Source organism: Poromitra crassiceps, assembly GCF_964638095.1.
Source record: "Poromitra crassiceps genome assembly, chromosome: 9".
In the NCBI taxonomy this organism is placed as follows: domain Eukaryota; kingdom Metazoa; phylum Chordata; class Actinopteri; order Beryciformes; family Melamphaidae; genus Poromitra; species Poromitra crassiceps.
Genome location: NC_139630.1, coordinates 27644254 through 27667556, shown reverse-complemented (window position 1 = coordinate 27667556; position 23303 = coordinate 27644254). Strand labels below are relative to the sequence as shown.

The following is a 23303-nucleotide window of genomic DNA, read 5'->3' as shown; positions in this document are numbered from 1 at the left end:
TGTATATCTAGCTCTTTAGAGTGCGGTGTTATCTCTTCTTACTGTATATAAATCCGGCATTACTCCGGCCCATTTGCCATACCTGTGCGGTTCCATTGTGTACCTCCTCACCTCGTTGCCCATGCCCTATATGAATTGGTTTTAGATAATAAAGTGACTTCTGTATGTACAATCTGTTTCCTGTGTGGGATATTTCCAGCCTCAGTGACAGTGAACCAATTACCGGTTCTCAAGGTAGCAGCATTTAGCTGCCTAATTACCAAAAGGTTCATTACACTGGTGGCAGCGGTGGGATTAACCTCTCAAAATGTCACTCGAGGCTGGTCCCAATCAACCTGGGCCTATTATTCAGAATGGTGAAGAAAATCCGGCGGTCGTAATGCCTCCCAATCTGGGTAATTCACTTTCCACCCCCCGTCCAGTATTTATGCCGGAAACGTTTACTGGGGTGGGACGCCAGTGGACTGACTGGTCTGAACAATTTGATTTGGCAGCCGATGTAAACAATTGGGATGACTCCCTTAAACTCAAATTCATGTCATTACTTCTGTCTGGGCGCGCTCGGGACATCTATAGTGGCATATCGGCTGACGCTAAAAGCAATTATGCACTGTTGAAAGTTGCCATGACCAGGTGTTTAGAGCCTTGTGACAGTGACGACTGGAGTAGAGCTGCGTTTGCAGGCAGGAGGAGGTTGCACAATGAAACTGCTCGGGAATTTGGTAATGCATTACGCCGCTTAACCGTTAGAGCTTATCCGACAGCGGATGAGGGCACCCGTGACCTGCTAGCTAGAGACCATTTTGTAACCCACTTTGCCATTGGAGATTTTCGTATTAGTTTGCGTAGTGCCAAGCCAGACACCCTGGAATCTGCCATTGATTTAGCTGCCGAAATGGAACTGTTAAGAAATTTAGAACATTCCCAGGCTCCTCCCCCTGATGTTAGAGTTCGAGAAGTTTCAGAACATAAAACAAAAAGTGATGAGAGAATGGATGTTTTGTTGGGGGTGGTGGAGGGACTGCGCCAGGAGGTTAAAGCATTGCAGGGCACAATATTACAAAGGGCCCCCACAAACATGTCTACTAGTTTGGGCCATCCTAGTAGAGACCCAGAAGGACTAGCCCCGCCCACCAACGCAAGACCAGGGTGGTCCCGGGAACGGGGGAGTGGTTGTTGGGAATGTGGGTGTGATCGACACATACGCCGTAACTGCCCTTATTTGCAGGGAAACTAGAGGGGGCCGGCACAGAGGGCCAAATGCCTGCCCCCGCACCTTCTCAAAGTGTGGCCTCTACAAGCGATGCTGGTGGCTCCGCCTATTTGGCCGCCAAAATAGGTGGGTTGGAATCCATGGTATTAGTGGATAGTGGGGCCAATCGGTCCATAATCCCCAAACAAATTTGGCTGACAATTACCAAGGGTGGGTCTGAGCTAAGTGAGTACAATAGGGAGGTGTCAGCTGCTAATGGAGGGAATATGGGGGTCATGGGGCAATGGCAAACAGTCTGTCAATTTGATTCATTGGCAGTAGTCACTGAATTTTTGGTTGCGGATATCCCCTCTCAAGAGATTCTGTTGGGCTTTGATTTTTTATCCAAATATGGCGCTGTATTGGATTTTAAAGAGAGAATTTGTCGCATAATGGGGAAGACATTACATTTGTTGGTCCCTCAGGATGTGCACCAACCTCAAGTGGTGGTGATCCAGGCTGACACTGTGGTGCCCCCCCGCAGCGAGGCAATTGTTAGAGGGGCCGTTGCTGCTGGATTTGGGGATGGATTAGAGGGTATGTTGGAGCCCTCTTCCTCATTGCCAAACCACTGCGACATTTTAGTAGCCCGTGTAGTTTGCCGGGTCAAAGAGGGGACCCTTCCGGTTCGTGTGATTAATGTCACAGGCGATGAGCTAGTTTTAAGATCTGGTATGAAAGTGGGCACTTTTTACGCTGGTATCGACATAGAGAATGGCGGGGAGGGGAGAGATAGTGAGCGGGTAAAACCCACCCAGCCCTGGTCAACTGCTTCTCTTTTGTCCCGGTTTGGCATTGACCAAAAAGGCCTGGACCCTTTGGAGGTCGAGGCGGTGTCAAAATTGCTATCTCGCCATCAATCTGTTTTTAGCACTGGGGATTCAGATCTAGGCAGGACCCATCTTGCACTACACCAGATTGACACTGGCGATGCCAAACCTGTTAAATTGCCCCCTCGGCGTGTTCCACTTCATTTACAACAGGAGGTATCTGAACACATAAAGCAGATGCAGGAGAATGACGTCATCCGCCCTTCATGCAGCCCTTGGGCAGCCCCAGTGGTCCTGGTTAGAAAACGTGATGGTAGCCTCCGCTTTTGTGTAGACTACCGTAAGCTAAACGATCTGACTATAAAAGATGCTTATCCACTTCCTAGAATTGATGATGCATTGGACAGTCTATGTAATGCTCGCTGGTTCTCCACGTTAGATTTAGCCAGTGGGTATTGGCAAGTGGAGGTAGACGCTAATGATAGGCACAAGACTGCATTCATTACACGCCAGGGGCTGTTTGAATTTAATGTCCTGAGCTTTGGTCTGTGCAACTCCCCAAGTACTTTCCAGAGGTTGATGGATGTAGTGCTGGCTGACCTACAGTGGAACACCTGTCTAGTGTATCTAGACGACATCATTGTGTTTGGTCGCACCTTCCAGGAACATCTGGTGCGTCTGGATGAAGTACTTTTAAAGTTGCGGGAGGCTAATTTGAAAGTTAAGCCTTCAAAATGTAGCCTGTTTTCCGCCCAGGTTCAATATCTTGGCCACATCATTTCAGCTGAAGGGGTTAGGGCAGACCCAGCAAAGGTGCAGGCTGTGCGGGAGTGGCCCGCCCCTAGGACCCAGACTGAGGTGAAAAGTTTTGTCGGCTTGGCCTCATATTATAGGCGTTTTGTGAAAAATTTTGCTCAAATAGCCCGCCCACTACATCAACTGACAGAAACTGGGAGGCGTTTTAAGTGGACCGATGTATGCCAACATGCATTTGAACAGCTCAAACGAGGTTTGCTTTCTGCATCTGTGTTGGCTTATCCGGACCCCAGTAAGCCATTTATTTTAGACACCGATGCAAGTGACTCGGGCATTGGTGCTGTGCTGTCGCAGGAGGAAGGGGGATTTGAGCGTGTAATAGCATATGCTAGCCGGGCCTTGACAAAGTCAGAGCGAAAGTACGCAACAACCAAAAAAGAGCTATTGAGTATGGTAACTTTTACTAAGCATTTTAAGCATTATTTGCTTGGTAAGGAATTTATTTTGCGTACTGATCATAACTCCCTGCGATGGCTACACAATTTCCAGGGTCTGGAGGGGCAACTGGCCCGGTGGATAGAGCAGCTGGCCAACTTTCAGTACAAAATAGTGCATAGGCCTGGGAAGTTGCACGCTAATGCTGACGCTTTATCCAGAGTTCCAGGGTTTCTAGAGGGGCGCCAGACTGTTCCAAAACCAGACAATTTCATTGCCATCCAGTCAGTTTTAAAACCTGTCATACGAGCCGTTCGAGGGGCGGGCCATGCGGTAGACTCCACCCAGAGTGCTGAGGTGGATGAAATAGCCAGAGCTCAGGCGGAGGATGTAGCGATACAGCAGCTAATTCGTCTCAAGAGGGGAAGGGGCGGGCAGAGCATAGAACTTCCAGATGATCCGGCTTTACGGAGCTATGCCCCAGTGTGGTCACAATTACAGCTGCAGGGCCAATGGTTAGTGAGAATACCCCCTGTTAATTCAGATGCCTCCTCCCAGGTACAGGTGGTCCTTCCTGGTGCATTGGTACCCAGCGTGTTGGCCCAACTACATAATTCAACAACCGGGGGGCATTTGGGGGTACAGAAACTACAGGCAAAAGTTAAAGATCGTTTTTATTGGCCTGGGTGGTTCAGGGATGTAAAACAGTGGTGCAGGGAGTGTGTGGATTGCGCCTCACGTAAAACTCAAGGGCCAGCCCCTTGTGCCCCACTGCAATCTGTTATGGCATCAAGGCCTCATGAGCGGGTAGCCTTGGATATTTTGGGACCCCTGCCCGAGACCACTGCCAAAAATAAATATATTCTGGTAATAGGGGACTATTTTTCTAGATGGACAGAGGCATTTCCCCTCCCTAATCAAGAGGCCCAAACCATTGCCAAAGTGGTAGCAGAGCAATGGGTGTGTCGCTTTGGTGCACCACGTAGCATTCACACGGATCAGGGCCGTAACTTTGAGTCTCATTTGTTTCAGGACTTATGTAGGCTGCTAAACATTCATAAGACTCGGACATCAGCATATCACCCCCAGTCAGATGGATTAATTGAACGCTTCAATCGCACCCTTTTGTCAATGTTGTCCTTATTTGTGGAGGATAACCAGACAAACTGGGATACACTGCTGCCGTATGTTATGATGGCATATCGCAGCAGTGTCCACGCCAGCACAGGGTTTACACCCTATAAGGTGCTATTTGGCCGAGAGATTGTACTCCCAGTTGACATCATGTTACATCTAGGTGAGAAGGAGAGGTTTCCATCAGCCAATCAATACATCACAAGCGTAGCAGGAATTTTGTCTACGGTGGTTGACGCCGTGCGGAGACACCAAACTAGGGCATCGGGTCGGCAGAAGGCTGCTTTTGATGTCAAAGTTAATTTTCAGTTCTACTCAGAAGGGGAGCTAGTATGGGTCCGTAACAAGGCGAGGAAAAGAGGGCTCTGCCCTAAACTTCAACGACGCTTTAGGGGCCCATTTCGGGTCTTAGAGAGGGTTACTGAGGTGTTATACAGAGTAGTGCTAGTGCAGGGAGGGCCCGAGATGGTGTTGCACTTCAATCGGCTCAAGCCATATCTTTCCCCGAATCCAGAACCACTGGCAACCCATGATGGAGGGGGGAGAGACCGGTCGAGGCAGCCATTCGACCCAGAACCACTGGCAACCCATGATGGAGGGGGGAGAGACCGGTCGAGGCAGCCATTCGACCCAGAACCACTGACAACCCATGATGGAGGGGGGAGAGACCGGTCGAGGCAGCCATTTGACCCAGAACCACTGGCAACCCATGATGGAGGGGGGAGAGACCGGTCGAGGCAGCCATTTGACCCAGAACCACTGGCAACCCATGATGGAGGGGGGAGAGACCGGTCGAGGCAGCCATTTGACCCAGAACCACTGGCAACCCATGATGGAGGGGGGAGAGACCGGTCGAGGCAGCCATCCAACCCACGGCGGCGGCTCAACCCAGAACCACTGGCAACCCATGATGGAGGGGGGAGAGACCGTTTGAGGCAGCCATCCAACCCAGAACCACTGGCAACCCATGATGGAGCGGGGAGAGACCGGTCGAGGCAGCCATCCAACCTACTGCAGCAGCTCAACCCACCACAGTGTCCGCCTGATGTCCACTGGGGGCCTAGCTGGGTCTATCTGAGGCGCCAGGAGCCAGCGGGGACGTCTCGAGGAGGGAACGACACGTCTGCTGCTTCGAGGTCCATGGAGGAGAGACGGGATCCGAGGGTGACCGTACCTGCACCAGGCGAGCCTCAACTCGACGCTAGACCAGAGGGTGTCCTACTTTCCTCACGTCAGCAGCAGAGCAGCGCCCCTAGAGAGCCAGGGCCCCGGCCGGCAGGGGGAGCCGAAGGGGGAAGGCCACAGCGCCACCGGAGGGCGCCAGCGTGGTCCCGTGACTACAATGTGTCTTTGGAGTGACTTGGGGACAAGTCTCCTTTGCCAAGGGGGGGGAGAGTGTAGTGAGACAGCAGGGGCTGTCTCCCTGCAATCAACTAATCAAGGGACAATGACTCACACCTGATGTTAATGACTCTCACCTGTGTGGCCAGAGGAGACGCAGACATTCAAAAGGCAGCCAGCCTTTGACTTCCATGTTGCTGGAGGAGCGTCTGTCTGTTCTCGGCTGGTCACTCTCGGGACGGGAGGGAGCGTTCGCAGCTGATTAGGGCTGCCGGCGCGGAAGACAGTTAGCCAGGGGGAAAGTGTTCCTGTAGTCAGTGAGGGCCGGGCTATAGGAGTGAACCTTGTCGCCGCGCTCCAGCCGATCTTCAGCAGCGGCACGCTGCCGTATGCTGTTTCCACACCACAAGCCTGACTTTGTCCAGCGCCGCCGACGAAGCCGTGATTCCCCGGGGAGTCGGTCGGCGCCACAAGCGTAGACCCCGGGGGGGGGTCATCGCCAATCGGGCGAGTTGAGTAACCTACATTTACCTCCATGTTATTTATGTCTGTCCTCTAGGTCTGTTCTCGTCTACCTGTGTTAGGTTTTAGACCGTAGCCTTTTAAATTGTGTGGGAGCCTGTATGGGGAGGCAGCGGGTGGAGCTCGCTATATTGGTTTTGGGGTGGAGGGTGCCTGGGTTTTCTCCTAGCTCATGGGCTTTTACGTTTGCAGTGACGTGTGTGCAATCCTTGCAGTGAAGTTTGTAGTGCTGTGCTGTACCCCTGTGTGGTACGTGTGCTGTGTTGTGATGTGGCTAAGCTAGTCGTTTTATATCTAGCTCTTGAGTGCGGTGTTATCTCTAGTATCCTACGTGTGCTGTGTTGTGAAGTGGCTAAGCTAGTCGTTGTATATCTAGCTCTTTAGAGTGCGGTGTTATCTCTTCTTACTGTATATAAATCCGGCATTACTCCGGCCCATTTGCCATACCTGTGCGGTTCCATTGTGTACCTCCTCACCTCGTTGCCCATGCCCTATATGAATTGGTTTTAGATAATAAAGTGACTTCTGTATGTACAATCTGTTTCCTGTGTGGGATATTTCCAGCCTCAGTGACAGTGAACCAATTACCGGTTCTCAAGGTAGCAGCATTTAGCTGCCTAATTACCAAAAGGTTCATTACAGTATTTCCCCCGTTCATATTCTGCAATAAGATTTTGATTGATTATTAATGTCGTAGACTTACCACGGACGAGCTAGTTGTGATACGAGATATGTTCCTCTAAGCCACAAATCTGTATGATGTTGTTTATTCAAAAACAATAGGGTTTCAGCCCCTTCGGGTTTGAACCCCTAATAATAAGTTTGGTATCGTGACAACACTAGCCTCTCCTATAGCTGAGCCGCTAAGTTTGTAAGTAAGTTATTATTTTACGAAATGTAGGCTATGGAAAAATTGACGGAGGAAAATACCTTAGTGGGTATGCCGAACCCGGAAGAGGGCGTGACTTCGGCAGTTCTGTTGTTGTCGCCGAGGACAAAGCGGGCACTGCTACACAAACTTTAATACCCACAAAAGTGAATACACAATGGTGGCCGCTCGTTACAACATATGCATTCACTTCACCACACAGTAGGCTTGCCTATACATTGGTCAACATTTCCCAAGGGACTGGGAATAGAGAGGCAAAGTGACCGCTTACTTCCTTGATTTAAAGGAAATATTTTTTCAATGTTGTTTTTTTTAGTTTTGGTCCGAGTGAAATGTTCTCTGGTCTCTCCCGATTCTAAATATAGCTGAACCGTTTGGTTTGACGAAGTAAAACTATTTTTATACGCATTTTACGAAATGTCTATGGGAAAATAAATGGCGGATTAAAATCGCTGGTACAGTGCTGAAGCAGGAAGTAGGCGGTCACTTTGCTATAGGTTTCAGTCCAGCCTTGTTTTCTTTTAATCAATCTTGTTGACGTGAGGGAAAACAGAGTTGCATCTTAGAGTGTGAGTTTCCTGCCCAGAGTCAGTCTATTGGAGTGTGGTTATAACATTTTGCTTTAGCCTACTAGATACTAACTGAGGGGTATAGTAGTACAGTAGTAGTAGTAGTAGTAGTAGTAGTAGTAGTAGTAGTAGTAGTGGCAGTAGGAGTAGTAGTAGGTACCTTTTTTAAATATTTTATTTTCAATTTTTATAGAACAATATACGAACAAGAGAAACAGGCTCAGACAGGAAAAGAAAGAAAAAAAAACATAAATCAACATTCAACATTGCAGTGTGGTGCTATCGGCCACATAAGGTGCAATATGTGTTTGTAAAAGACAATATGCATGGGATCCCATGCAAGGGGGTCCATGAGATACCAGCTGGGCGAACCATCCGTCTCCCCTAACCTCAGTCACTGGTCATTCTTAACCTCGTCGAAGTAGGCCAGAAACGGGTCCCAGATAGCCAAGAACCTTCCAAGCGAGTTATTAGTTATCAGGGACCCGAGTCTCTCCATCTGCACAACAGAGATCATGTCCAGTAGAAGAGGTACTGACTTATTAATCCAGTGGTTCCCAACCTTAGGGTCATGACCCTAAATGGGGTCACATGGAATTCAAATAGGGTCGCCTGGATTTTTCTTTTTTTTAACACCACACACAATTTAATGCTACCGAAGGTGATTAGGGTCACTTGCAAAAAAAAAATAGTTCTGAGTTTAAAGCATAGATATGTTTAAAGTGATATTCAGTTTTGTTCTCTTGGGTGACACCTACAGTATGGCGGTGAGTAATAATTGCAGGTGAGATCCAAACAGTGTTGCATTATGTGACATTAATTCACATAATGTCACTATATACTGCTTCCATCAATGGACCATAGCCTCAATCAAAATTGTGAGTGACTCTTATTTTATTTTATTTTATTTTATTTTATATGGGAGTGCACTGCTTGTGGGCTGTACAGCTAAACAACAAGCCACCATGGACAGGGTTCAGAAAAGGGCTGTCAAAATAATGATGGGGTTCAAGGACATCTCTTTGCACCTGATCTGCAGACATGAAGAGAACAGGCCACTGTGAAGCTGATTCAGGAAATGCAGCAGCCTAACCACCCGCTCCACCACATCCTCCCTCCTAGTAAGGAAGAAAGGACTGGCCGTGTTCTGTGCAGAGGCAATCAGTTGTCTTTGCCAAAAACCTGAACAAATAGACTGAGAAATTCCACCATCTCTTGTGGCGTCAGGCTTTTTAATGGGCTGTAGTTAAGCGTTGATTGTATTTTTGATGTTGGGGTTTGTTTTAATAATGCATAATGAATGTATGTGTATTTTTTATTGTTTCTTTTTAAGTGTACATTCTGCATAATTCAATCATGTACAGTATTGCAAGTCAGAATGATTAAAACTCAAACTCAAACTCAACTCATATTTATTTTTATTTAGATCTTTGAGATTATAACTATCAGGATTCTGAGAATAAAGTCAGAATTCTCAGAATAAAGTTAGAATTCTGAGATTAAAGTCAGAATTCTGCAGGAAAAAATAAGCATAATATACTGGCGATGTCACTGATGATATTATCGATGGTGTACCAGAATTTGAATGTCTCGGGTCCCTAGTTTTTTCTGATGTCAAAGTAAGGTCACGAGCCAAAAAAGGTTGGGATCCCCTGTATTACTCCATGGAAAAAACTATCACAGAAACATCACAAGCAAAGCAAGACACAGTAGCCTACACAACCCAAACATTACATACAGTAGTGTACATGCACAACCACCCAAGTCTGTACTAAGCAGAGAGATCAGTCACAAATCTGTCACTCCACAATTGCATTGCACTGGGAACAAATCACTGTTTGAATTTCTCGGTTAGCATTTTAAGAATAATAAACCTATATAGACGGTTTTCACAGAATTGTGTTGCTTGGCAACAGTTTGGAACCTACATTATCTCCTGTCAGTTATTGTACTAGCAAACACTGCAACAGGAAGTGAGCTGGGGCCTATTTAGAATGTTTATGTTGATGAGTGTTATAGATAACATTTAAGTCATTACATCAGTGATGTCATACATTGGGACATCATCAGTGATGTCATAAGAGGTTGTGATGTCATCAGTGATGTCATCAGAGCAATGTGACATCATCAGTGATGTCATAAGAGTCCCACTGATGATGTCATCAGTGATGTCATAAGAGGAAAATCAAGTGCCAGGGGCAGACACTGAAAGAAGTGGGAGTCTGGCTTCAGATCCTCGTCTTCAGCCATGGACAGCTGTATGTTGCCAGCTCCAGGACAGGTGATCCAGCATCCCTGAAGTATGCCATCAAGGAGCAGCCAGGGCGAGGCCACGTTGCAGCCGAGCTCCTATGCAAGATGCAGGGCCAGCTTGGCGAGGTGCAGCGCGGGCGAGGCCACTCAGCGGCTGAGCTAGCGAGCCCTCCAACGGGCGAGCCTAGGAATCGAGCGTGCGTAGCGCACAAGATGCCTAGTAAATAATCAATTTGTGCAATAAACATACTGTAACAAAGTTGTCATTTCAAGGGGCAAGATTTTTTAACATGGCTGTATGGCTTGAATATATAAACTTGCGACACAGACTGTAATCAGACATTTTGTAACTTTATTACTTTGATGACATTACGAACGTTGAAACTTGATTACAGCTTCAAGAAAATGAAAGAATTACTCTATTTGAATTATGCAATTCAAACCATGCCCTTTAAAACCACAGGAAGCTGCAAGAGGAGCTCACCCTCCCACAACACACACACACACACACACACACACACACACACACACACACACACACCACACACACACACACACACACACACACACACACACACACACACACACACACACACACACACTCACACACACACCCACCCACCCACCCACCCACCCACACACACACACACACACACACACACACACACACACACACACACACACACACACACACACACACACACACACACACACAATAGTGTTACCTTTTCGTAGAATCCACAACAGCCCCTTAAAAAACCACACCTCCGCCCCTTCCTCTCCCTCTCATCTGCCCCCCTCCCCCACACATACACACACACACACACACACACACACACACACACACACACACACACACACACACACACACACACACACACACACACACACACACACACACACACACACACAGCTATAGGTGTTGACCACAGTGTGTTTGCATGCTAGCTGCATCCTATGGGCTCTGGTCTTTATTTTGTCATGGAAACAATCACACACACGCGGTGCACACACGCGGTGCACACCTGCATGTGCGTGCACACGCACACACACACACACACACACACACACACACACACACGCACACACACACACACACACACACACACACACACACACACACACACACACACACACACACACACAATTGACAGCATAATAAGAGTCAGGGAAGACAAAGCCAGAATGACAGAAAGAGCGAGGCAGACAGAGAGAGACACTCAGAGACACACAGACAGACAGTTATGATGATGATGAAGATGATGATGAAGAAGCCAGTCCTTGTGGTGGTCTGCATTCTGCTTTTCTCAACGGTGGCATCTCAGCATCAGAGTAAGTTTACCGCCTTGTGTCCCGCTCATGTGCAGTAATAATGTGAAATGTCTAGAAATCCTGGCTGCTGTGTTTCACAACCAGGCCTGGTAAACATTACATTAAAAAACATGATGCTGTATAGAATACATGCACTGTATTGTGGGGACATTTTGCACAGCTTTCAATTGTAATTGTTAGCTGTGGTAAACTGATTTGTTAAAAAAAAAAGTAACACCAATGAAACACTTTTGTTTAGCTGTTCTTACTGTTCTTACTTAATGATGAAGAAACATGTTGATTCATCATGATCAAACCAAACCATAGCAAGCATCGGCAGTCATGCGATATGGTCCAAAAGTTTGCGATACTGCTTTGTAAATGTTGTATAACAGTAATAGTATAAACTATATTTGATTGATTTATTAATTTATTAAAGTGTCATGCTTGATAAACTCTACTGTGGGGAAGGTTCCTTTTTTACAGCACAGCTCAAGTTTCTCATAATTGTCCAATTCAAAGAAGTCGGCATAAATGGAGGACATTTGACTAAAGAGTACTTCCCTTGCTTCATAAGCAGTACAGCAGAACAAGAAATTTACTTCGTTTTCAATTCGGCGTAACTCACATAGTAAACAGAGTCTATCTTCTTCAGGGGTAGCTTTAAACCCCGTTTAAACTATACAAGTATATGAGGAGAAGTATATAAAGTGTACAGACAGAAAGGAGGGAAGACAAAAAATACTGTAATAGTCTCTCTGTGTATTCATACTGTTTCTCTTATCTGTCCGTTTCACAGACGGCGGTTTTGGTCCCCAAGAATGCTGTTTCAGATTTGCCCCCAGACGCGTGCCAAAGGCCAACGTGATGAGCTACTACCACACACAGAGCACGTGTGCCAAGAGCGGTGTAGTGTGAGTGTTGCATCTCCTGTTATTGACCTTTAACCTTACGAGCTTTGCTACTCCGTTTCATGCAGATTTCATATCCAGGCTCAGGGCACATTATAATGTATCTGTCATTATAGACATACTGTGGCTTGCTTCGGCCTGAACATGCAGCACAACTCCTACAGGTGCCGATATCACACTGTGACTGAATGCCCAAAAGAGCACATGTCACTTGACATGTTCATATCCCTCCACTGGCTCTGAATTATGTCTGGTTGGTTTGCTTATACTGTAAATGCACTGCAACAATAACAACAACAACAACAACAACCTCTCTCTTTCTCCTTTTGTTCTAGCTTTACGATGCAGACTGGTGTTGAGATCTGTGCTGATCCGACTGTGGCCTGGGTGAAGGATATCATCAAGGATGTGGATTCCACAACACAAAATTAAGGCTTAAACTGCTAACGTTGGGTGATTCTGGGACTGGGTCTGTACCCTCAGCAAGCAATCTGATTGGTCTAATAGGTGTTTTAACCCCACTATATGTAAAAACAATAATAATAATAATACTAATAATAAAGGTAATAATAATAATAAAAGTGTGTGCACAGCAGGCAGTGCTCAATACAAAAAACTAAGGCAAATGAACAACTCGTGCCGGAAGACATTTCGTGTTCACGAACCTCAGTAACTTAGGTTACTGAACACTTGCTACTTTCTTTCGTGAACATGTCTGTACTGACTATATTTTGTCAATAGAGGGGAGCAGAGAGCCATTTGAGCCATTTTGAGCCGTGTTCACCCTGCATATGTTGGTGTACACCGTGCATGCTTTATCTTTTTTTTTTTTTTTTTACCTTTATTTATACAGGGGATGTAATATGTAAAAGCTTGTATCTCAAAAACGACTCAGGCTAGGAGGCTGATATTTCAACTGCAGCTTCTCCTTATTATAGAGGACCAGCCCTGTATAGCCCATTGTAGTATAGCTTAGTACATCGTACTACAGCATAGTACAGCCTAGTACAGCCTACTCCAGCCTAGCCCAGCATAGTACATCCTATTACAACCTACTACATCCTAATAGAGCCTAGTAATTTATAGTATAGCCTAGTACAGTTGAGTATATCCTAGTTCACCCTAGTCTAGCCTAGCCCAGGCTAGTACAGCCTAGTCCAGCCCAGTACACCCAAATAGAGCCTTGTACATCATAGTATAGTTCAGTAAAGCCAAGTGCATTATAGTGTAGCTTAGCACAGCCTAGTACATTCTAGTACAGTCTAGTACATTCTAGTATAGCCTAGTACAGCTGAATATAGCCTAGTACACCCTAGTCTAGCCTAGCCCAGTCTAGTCCAGCCTAGCACAGCCTAATGGAGCCTAGTACAGCCTAGCTCATCCTAGTACAAGCTAGTACACCTTAATAGAGCCTATTACATTGTAGTATAGCCTAGTACATTGTACTACAGCATAGTACAGCCTACTCCAGCCTAGCCCAGCATAGTACATCCCATTACAACCTACTACATCCTAATAGAGCCTAGTAATTTATAGTATAGCCTAGTACAGTTGAGTATATCCTAGTTCACCCTAGTCTAGCCTAGCCCAGGCTAGTACAGCCTAGTCCAGCCCAGTACACCCAAATAGAGCCTTGTACATTATAGTATAGTTCAGTAAAGCCAAGTACATTACAGTGTAGCTTAGCACAGCCTAATACATTCTAGTATAGCATAGTACCGCTGAATATATCCTAGTACACCCCAGCCTAGTCCAGCCTAGCACAGCCTAATAGAGCCTAGTACACATTAGCCAAGCCTAGCCAAGCATGCGCGGTGTACACCAACATATGCAGGGTGAACACGGCTGTTTCTCAAGAGAGGTGAGGGCTAGAAGGCTGATCTTTTGGTATGTTTGTGGCACCCCCTGCTACTCTACGACCACCAAGTGTCAGCCTTCTAGCCCACACATTTCTTGAGAAACAGCCGTGTGCACCCGGCATATGTTGGTGTACACCGCGCATGCTTTATCATGTAATATGTAAAAGCTTATAACTCAAAAACGACTCAGGTTAGGAGGCTGATACCAAAGTATGTTAATACCACCACGGTGCTCTATTAGTGTGCTGAGTTTCCAGTCAATAGGAGCAATTTGAATTTTGGACCAAAATCTGGAAACCAGCTCTCAGCTGCCGAAGGCAAAAAATCCAACTTCTTCCAATCCTCCTGCTACTCACAGGGCTGGTCCTCTATAAAAGGGGTGGCTGCAGTTGAAATATCAGCCTCCTAGCCTGAGTCGTTTTTTAGATATAAGCTTTTACATATTACATGGTAAAGCATGCGCGGTGTACACCAACATATGCAGGGTGAACACGGCTGTTTCTCAAGAGAGGTGAGGGCTAGAAGGCTGATCTTTTGGTATGTTTGTGGCACCCCCTGCTACTCTATGACCACCAAGTGTCAGCCTTCTAGCCCACACATTTCTTGAGAAACAGCCGTGTGCACCCGGCCTATGTTGGTGTACACCGCGCATGCTTTATCATGTAATATGTAAAAGCTTATATCTCAAAAACGACTCAGGTTAGGAGGCTGATACCAAAGTATGTTAATACCACCACGGTGCTCTATTAGTGTGCTGAGTTTCCAGTCAATAGGAGCAATTTGAATTTTGGACCAAAATCTGGAAACCAGCTCTCAGCTGCCGAAGGCAAAAAATCCAACTTCTTCCAATCCTCCTGCTACTCACAGGGCTGGTCCTGTATAATAAGGAGAGGCTGCAGTTGAAATCTCAGCCTCCTAGCCTGAGTCGTTTTTGAGATATAAGCTTTTACATATTACATGGTAAAGCATGCGCGGTGTACACCAACATATGCAGGGTGAACACGGCTGTTTCTCAAGAGAGGTGAGGGCTAGAAGGCTGATCTTTTGGTATGTTTGTGGCACCCCCTGCTACTCTATGACCACCAAGTGTCAGCCTTCTAGCCCACACATTTCTTGAGAAACAGCCGTGTGCACCCGGCCTATGTTGGTGTACACCGCGCATGCTTTATCATGTAATATGTAAAAGCTTATATCTCAAAAACGACTCAGGTTAGGAGGCTGATACCAAAGTATGTTAATACCACCACGGTGCTCTATTAGTGTGCTGAGTTTCCAGTCAATAGGAGCAATTTGAATTTTGGACCAAAATCTGGAAACCAGCTCTCAGCTGCCGAAGGCAAAAAATCCAACTTCTTCCAATCCTCCTGCTACTCACAGGGCTGGTCCTGTATAATAAGGAGAGGCTGCAGTTGAAATCTCAGCCTCCTAGCCTGAGTCGTTTTTTAGATATAAGCTTTTACATATTACATGGTAAAGCATGCGCGGTGTACACCAACATATGCAGGGTGAACACGGCTGTTTCTCAAGAGAGGTGAGGGCTAGAAGGCTGATCTTTTGGTATGTTTGTGGCACCCCCTGCTACTCTATGACCACCAAGTGTCAGCCTTCTAGCCCACACATTTCTTGAGAAACAGCCGTGTGCACCCGGCCTATGTTGGTGTACACCGCGCATGCTTTATCATGTAATATGTAAAAGCTTATATCTCAAAAACGACTCAGGTTAGGAGGCTGATACCAAAGTATGTTAATACCACCACGGTGCTCTATTAGTGTGCTGAGTTTCCAGTCAATAGGAGCAATTTGAATTTTGGACCAAAATCTGGAAACCAGCTCTCAGCTGCCGAAGGCAAAAAATCCAACTTCTTCCAATCCTCCTGCTACTCACAGGGCTGGTCCTGTATAATAAGGAGAGGCTGCAGTTGAAATCTCAGCCTCCTAGCCTGAGTCGTCTTTTAGATATAAGCTTTTACATATTACATGGTAAAGCATGCGCGGTGTACACCAACATATGCAGGGTGAACACGGCTGTTTCTCAAGAGAGGTGAGGGCTAGAAGGCTGATCTTTTGGTATGTTTGTGGCACCCCCTGCTACTCTATGACCACCAAGTGTCAGCCTTCTAGCCCACACATTTCTTGAGAAACAGCCGTGTGCACCCGGCCTATGTTGGTGTACACCGCGCATGCTTTATCATGTAATATGTAAAAGCTTATATCTCAAAAACGACTCAGGTTAGGAGGCTGATACCAAAGTATGTTAATACCACCACGGTGCTCTATTAGTGTGCTGAGTTTCCAGTCAATAGGAGCAATTTGAATTTTGGACCAAAATCTGGAAACCAGCTCTCAGCTGCCGAAGGCAAAAAATCCAACTTCTTCCAATCCTCCTGCTACTCACAGGGCTGGTCCTGTATAATAAGGAGAGGCTGCAGTTGAAATCTCAGCCTCCTAGCCTGAGTCGTTTTTGAGATATAAGCTTTTACATATTACATGGTAAAGCATGCGCGGTGTACACCAACATATGCAGGGTGAACACGGCTGTTTCTCAAGAGAGGTGAGGGCTAGAAGGCTGATCTTTTGGTATGTTTGTGGCACCCCCTGCTACTCTATGACCACCAAGTGTCAGCCTTCTAGCCCACACATTTCTTGAGAAACAGCCGTGTGCACCCGGCCTATGTTGGTGTACACCGCGCATGCTTTATCATGTAATATGTAAAAGCTTATATCTCAAAAACGACTCAGGTTAGGAGGCTGATACCAAAGTATGTTAATACCACCACGGTGCTCTATTAGTGTGCTGAGTTTCCAGTCAATAGGAGCAATTTGAATTTTGGACCAAAATCTGGAAACCAGCTCTCAGCTGCCGAAGGCAAAAAATCCAACTTCTTCCAATCCTCCTGCTACTCACAGGGCTGGTCCTGTATAATAAGGAGAGGCTGCAGTTGAAATCTCAGCCTCCTAGCCTGAGTCGTCTTTTAGATATAAGCTTTTACATATTACATGGTAAAGCATGCGCGGTGTACACCAACATATGCAGGGTGAACACGGCTGTTTCTCAAGAGAGGTGAGGGCTAGAAGGCTGATCTTTTGGTATGTTTGTGGCACCCCCTGCTACTCTATGACCACCAAGTGTCAGCCTTCTAGCCCACACATTTCTTGAGAAACAGCCGTGTGCACCCGGCCTATGTTGGTGTACACCGCGCATGCTTTATCATGTAATATGTAAAAGCTTATATCTCAAAAACGACTCAGGTTAGGAGGCTGATACCAAAGTATGTTAATACCACCACGGTGCTCTATTAGTGTGCTGAGTTTCCAGTCAATAGGAGCAATTTGAATTTTGGACCAAAATCTGGAAACCAGCTCTCAGCTGCCGAAGGCAAAAAATCCAACTTCTTCCAATCCTCCTGCTACTCACAGGGCTGGTCCTGTATAATAAGGAGAGGCTGCAGTTGAAATCTCAGCCTCCTAGCCTGAGTCGTTTTTGAGATATAAGCTTTTACATATTACATGGTAAAGCATGCGCGGTGTACACCAACATATGCAGGGTGAACACGGCTGTTTCTCAAGAGAGGTGAGGGCTAGAAGGCTGATCTTTTGGTATGTTTGTGGCACCCCCTGCTACTCTATGACCACCAAGTGTCAGCCTTCTAGCCCACACATTTCTTGAGAAACAGCCGTGTGCACCCGGCCTATGTTGGTGTACACCGCGCATGCTTTATCATGTAATATGTAAAAGCTTATATCTCAAAAACGACTCAGGTTAGGAGGCTGATACCAAAGTATGTTAATACCACCACGGTGCTCTATTAGTGTGCTGAGTTTCCAGTCAATAGGAGCAATTTGAATTTTGGACCAAAATCTGGAAACCAGCTCTCAGCTGCCGAAGGCAAAAAATCCAACTTCTTCCAATCCTCCTGCTACTCACAGGGCTGGTCCTGTATAATAAGGAGAGGCTGCAGTTGAAATCTCAGCCTCCTAGCCTGAGTCGTCTTTTAGATATAAGCTTTTACATATTACATGGTAAAGCATGCGCGGTGTACACCAACATATGCAGGGTGAACACGGCTGTTTCTCAAGAGAGGTGAGGGCTAGAAGGCTGATCTTTTGGTATGTTTGTGGCACCCCCTGCTACTCTATGACCACCAAGTGTCAGCCTTCTAGCCCACACATTTCTTGAGAAACAGCCGTGTGCACCCGGCCTATGTTGGTGTACACCGCGCATGCTTTATCATGTAATATGTAAAAGCTTATATCTCAAAAACGACTCAGGTTAGGAGGCTGATACCAAAGTATGTTAATACCACCACGGTGCTCTATTAGTGTGCTGAGTTTCCAGTCAATAGGAGCAATTTGAATTTTGGACCAAAATCTGGAAACCAGCTCTCAGCTGCCGAAGGCAAAAAATCCAACTTCTTCCAATCCTCCTGCTACTCACAGGGCTGGTCCTGTATAATAAGGAGAGGCTGCAGTTGAAATCTCAGCCTCCTAGCCTGAGTCGTTTTTGAGATATAAGCTTTTACATATTACATGGTAAAGCATGCGCGGTGTACACCAACATATGCAGGGTGAACACGGCTGTTTCTCAAGAGAGGTGAGGGCTAGAAGGCTGATCTTTTGGTATGTTTGTGGCACCCCCTGCTACTCTATGACCACCAAGTGTCAGCCTTCTAGCCCACACATTTCTTGAGAAACAGCCGTGTGCACCCGGCCTATGTTGGTGTACACCGCGCATGCTTTATCATGTAATATGTAAAAGCTTATATCTCAAAAACGACTCAGGTTAGGAGGCTGATACCAAAGTATGTTAATACCACCACGGTGCTCTATTAGTGTGCTGAGTTTCCAGTCAATAGGAGCAATTTGAATTTTGGACCAAAATCTGGAAACCAGCTCTCAGCTGCCGAAGGCAAAAAATCCAACTTCTTCCAATCCTCCTGCTACTCACAGGGCTGGTCCTGTATAATAAGGAGAGACTGCAGTTGAAATCTCAGCCTCCTAGCCTGAGTCGTTTTTGAGATATAAGCTTTTACATATTACATGGTAAAGCATGCGCGGTGTACACCAACATATGCAGGGTGAACACGGCTGTTTCTCAAGAGAGGTGAGGGCTAGAAGGCTGATCTTTTGGTATGTTTGTGGCACCCCCTGCTACTCTATGACCACCAAGTGTCAGCCTTCTAGCCCACACATTTCTTGAGAAACAGCCGTGTGCACCCGGCCTATGTTGGTGTACACCGCGCATGCTTTATCATGTAATATGTAAAAGCTTATATCTCAAAAACGACTCAGGTTAGGAGGCTGATACCAAAGTATGTTAATACCACCACGGTGCTCTATTAGTGTGCTGAGTTTCCAGTCAATAGGAGCAATTTGAATTTTGGACCAAAATCTAGAAACCAGCTCTCAGCTGCCGAAGGCAAAAAATCCAACTTCTTCCAATCCTCCTGCTACTCACAGGGCTGGTCCTGTATAATAAGGAGAGGCTGCAGTTGAAATCTCAGCCTCCTAGCCTGAGTCGTTTTTGAGATATAAGCTTTTACATATTACATGATAAAGCATGCGCGGTGTACACCAACATATGCAGGGTGAACACGTCTGTTTCTCAAGAGAGGTGAGGGCTAGAAGGCTGATCTTTTGGTATGTTTGTGGCACCCCCTGCTACTCTACGACCACCAAGTGTCAGCCTTCTAGCCCACACATGTGGCCCTTGGCCCCGCCCACATTCAAGATTCTAGATTTTTATTGTCACTCCATGGTACAAGTATCACGTGTGAAATTCTTGTGCTGTGGACTCCGTTTATGACATAGTACAAATAGGCAACAAGCAATGAGCAATAGGCAATAAGAAATAGGCATCAATAAGCAATACTAAGCAGCAATAGGCAATAAGGCAGAATAGCGATAAGACAAGTCAGTGGCTTATTCATTGCACATAGGTGCACATGTCATGTGCATACGTTAGACGTGTTCAGACATTTTAAATTCGACGTATTTGACATGCAGGTGCAAATAGCATGTTTAAACATACAATTAACATTAGGCATTGTGCATACGTTGGACGTGTTCAGACATTTTAAATTCGACGTATTTGACATACAGGTGCAAATAGCATGTACCTTATTAAACATACAATTAAACATTAGGCATACATAATGGTAGCAGCTGCAGTACGGTACGGTACGACTACTACACTATTTGTGTATGTTAAGGAGTCTCGTGGCCTGCGGGAAGAAACTGTTCCTCAAGCGATTTGTGCGTGCTTTTGGAACCCTGTATCTCCTCCCTGAGGGTAGCAGGGAGAACAGGCTGTTGTGGGGATGGTTTGTGTCTTTGATGATCTTCAGGGACCTCCTGAGGCACCGCTGGTTATACAGTTCATGCAGATCTGGCAACTCATCTCCTGTTACGTGCTGGGCCGCGTGCCTCACCCTCCGTAGCGCCCTGCGGTCCATGGCGGTACAGTTCCCGTACCAGGCGGTGAAGCAGCCAGTCAGCAGGCTTGCAATGGTGCCTCTGTAGAAGTCCCTGAGGATTTCTTTCCTTAGCCCAAATTTCTTCAGGCGCCTGAGTCCGTGTATTCGCTGTTGGGCCTTTTTGACAACAGTGGCGGTGTGGCCGGCCCAGGTCAGGTCCTGGTGGATGTTGACTCCCAGGTACTTGAAGCTGTCCACCCTTTCCACCACTGCGCCGTTGATGGTGATTGGGGGGTGTGCGCCCCCCCCTCTCCTGTAGTCCACAATTATCTCCTTGGTCTTGGAGACGTTCAGAGAGAGGTGGTTGTCCTGGCACCATTGTTCCAGGACCCTCACCTCCTCTCTGTAGGCCGTCTCGTCGTCCCCTGAGATCAGCCCCACGACTGCTGTGTCGTCTGCAAACTTCACAATGGAGTTTGAAGTTTGAGTCGCCACGCAGTCGTGGGTGTAGAGGTCGTACCAGAAGGGGCTGGAGACGCACCCCTGGGGCGCTCCTATGCTGATGGTCAGTGGGGAGGAGGTGAGGTTGCCCACCCTCACCACCTGGCGGCGGTCTGTTAGGAAATCCAGGATCCAGTCGCACATTGCCGTGTTTAGTCCCAGATCCCTGAGTTTGCTTACCAGCCTGGAGGGTACTATGGTGTTGAATGCTGAGCTGTAGTCCACGAACAGCATTCTTACATAGGTGTAAGAATGGTGTGGAGCACGTGTGCTACTGCATCCGCTGTGCTCCTGTTGGGGCGGTATGCAAATTGTAGCGGGTCGTGGTCCGGCGGGAGTGTGCGGGAAGTTGCTAGCATGTTAGCTTAGCATTACCTTAGCATAAAAAAAAAGATAAAAAAAAGTTAGCTTAGCATTAGCAAAAAAAAAAAAAAAACAAAAAAAAAAAAACACCAAGTACTTTTCCCATACAAAAAAAAAAAAAAAGTCTCTTAGCCGTTTCACCAAACGACTCCAATCAACCCAATTCATGCTCATATGACACCCCCCCAACAACCCATATGCAAAACAGCCTAGGGTTGGCCAAAATGCCATGTTCAAAGCCTATTTACACCCACTTCCGGTCACTTCCGGCGGAAGCCCCGCCCATATTCGGGACCAGCGCATAAAACTACATAAGACTACATGTCTAACTTCCTAACCCTAGTTCCAACTTAGCCCTTCAACATGGGTGAACGGTCTACAACCCTAACAACCTAGTGCAAATTTCAGCTAGGGTTGTCAATTAACTCCCCTGGACCACCTGGAGCTATAATTTCAATTGGAGCATGTAGCCCTCCTATAGGAGAGTAGATCCTGAGAAAAGATTAGCCAAAGTCCCCTCCCCCTAGGCAGGGGGGCGGTCCAATCGTTTAAAAATGTTGAAAATAGGGGTGCTAATAACTCCTAAAGTAAAAGGACTAGAAGGCTGTCCTTTCTTGGGGGAACTCCTCTCACACCCCTCTTCCCGCCGACAAAAAATGGGAGGTCAAAACGCCCCCTAAAAATCGGAAGTCGCGTTTCGGCCATTTCCCTTGCTTTTTGGCCAAAATGAAGTCGGTTTTCGGGCTCCTCGCCAAAAATGGAGTCCTTAGAGTACCTACATGGCTATAAAAAAAAAAAAAAAAAAATTTGAAAAAAAAATTTTTGAAAAAAAAAAAAAAAAAATCAAACCTGAATAACTCCTAGGGGAAGTAACTTCAAGGTGTAATTTTTTTTGTGGGAACTCCTCTCACACTCCTCTTTCAGCCCACAAAAAATGGGAGGTCAAAACGGAACTTTTTTTCTTTACAAAAAAAATGTCGTATCTTTATATTCACTAAAATTCAGTAATTGAAGCTACAACCAAAATGACGGTTTGAGCATGTACTAGGGGTTGTCAACATACACTGTAGCCAAAATTTCGGCTCAAGGTTGAGTGGAACTGTGTCCCTGGCCCAAAAAGAGATGTAAATTTTGCAGGATTTCGTAATTTCGTGCGTTTTCTTATTTTTTTCAACTCTGCGGGACCACAGCTCGCTCAGCGTAGCTCCGATTAGCCTACCCTTTGCTGAGAGTAGGCTTTAGACTGTCTCCTACGTGTCCAGCAACTTTGAAAGGGCTAGCTTCAATTACTGATTTTTACTGAATTGTTGCATCCGACATCCGTCTTTTTTTTTTTTTTTCCAAAAAACCAAAGTTATTCCAAATGACACCAAACTCGTGATGAGGGGGGAGGGGTGGCAGGGGAGGAGGGGGGGGTGATGGGGGGAGGGAGGTGGCAGGGGGGGGCGGAGAGGGGGGGTGGTGGTGGGGGGGAGGGGAGGGTGGGGGGGAGGAGAGGGTGGGAGGTGATGGGGGGGAGGGAGTGGGAGAGGGCTGGGAGAGGGGGGATGGGAGGCGCTCTGCCAGAGGGGTCGAACCTAGCGTAGAACGCGTTGAGTTCGTCCGGTAGGGTGGGTGATGTGCTGGGGTTCTGTCGTTTCACCTCTTTGAAGTCTGTAGCAGCATGGAGGCCTTTCCACAGGTGTCTGGGGTTGTTGGTGTCCAGTTTTGACTCCAGCTGCCTTCCATAGTCTCTCTGTGCTTTTTTAATAGCGGTCCGGAGGGCATATTGTGCCTGCTTGTATTGTTCTGGTGTGCCTGAACTGAAGGTGGTGGTCCTGGCGTGTAGGGCAGCCCTGACCTCGCTGTTGATCCAGGGCTTTTGGTTTGGCATTATTTTTACTTTCTTTGTGGGGACTATGTCGTTGGTACACTTCTTAATGAAGCATGACACCGTCTCTGCGTACGCGCCCAGGTCTCCTGCCGCTCTGAACTCCTCCCATGCTACTTGGTCAAAACAGTCCCTCAGGATGTCGTCCTGAGGT

The 23303-nt window shown here is 46.7% G+C and overlaps 2 protein-coding genes across 2 annotated transcripts; both read left to right on the top strand.

The window, feature by feature from the left end:
• The first annotated feature begins 337 nt into the window (after positions 1-337).
• Positions 338-6733, top strand: LOC310781978 (uncharacterized protein). The gene is made up of 2 exons (XM_083642630.1): positions 338-1339; positions 4862-6733. The coding sequence occupies exons 1-2, from the start codon at positions 1261-1263 to the stop codon at positions 5704-5706; spliced, it is 924 nt and encodes a 307-aa protein (XP_083498756.1). The 5' UTR covers positions 338-1260; the 3' UTR covers positions 5707-6733.
• Positions 6734-11063: 4330 nt separating this feature from the next.
• On the top strand, positions 11064-12674 carry LOC310781981 (C-C motif chemokine 14-like). The gene is made up of 3 exons (XM_083642632.1): positions 11064-11253; positions 12032-12146; positions 12479-12674. Exons 1-3 carry the CDS (start codon positions 11166-11168, stop codon positions 12573-12575), a joined length of 300 nt encoding a protein of 99 aa, XP_083498758.1. The 5' UTR covers positions 11064-11165; the 3' UTR covers positions 12576-12674.
• Positions 12675-23303: the final 10629 nt, after the last annotated feature.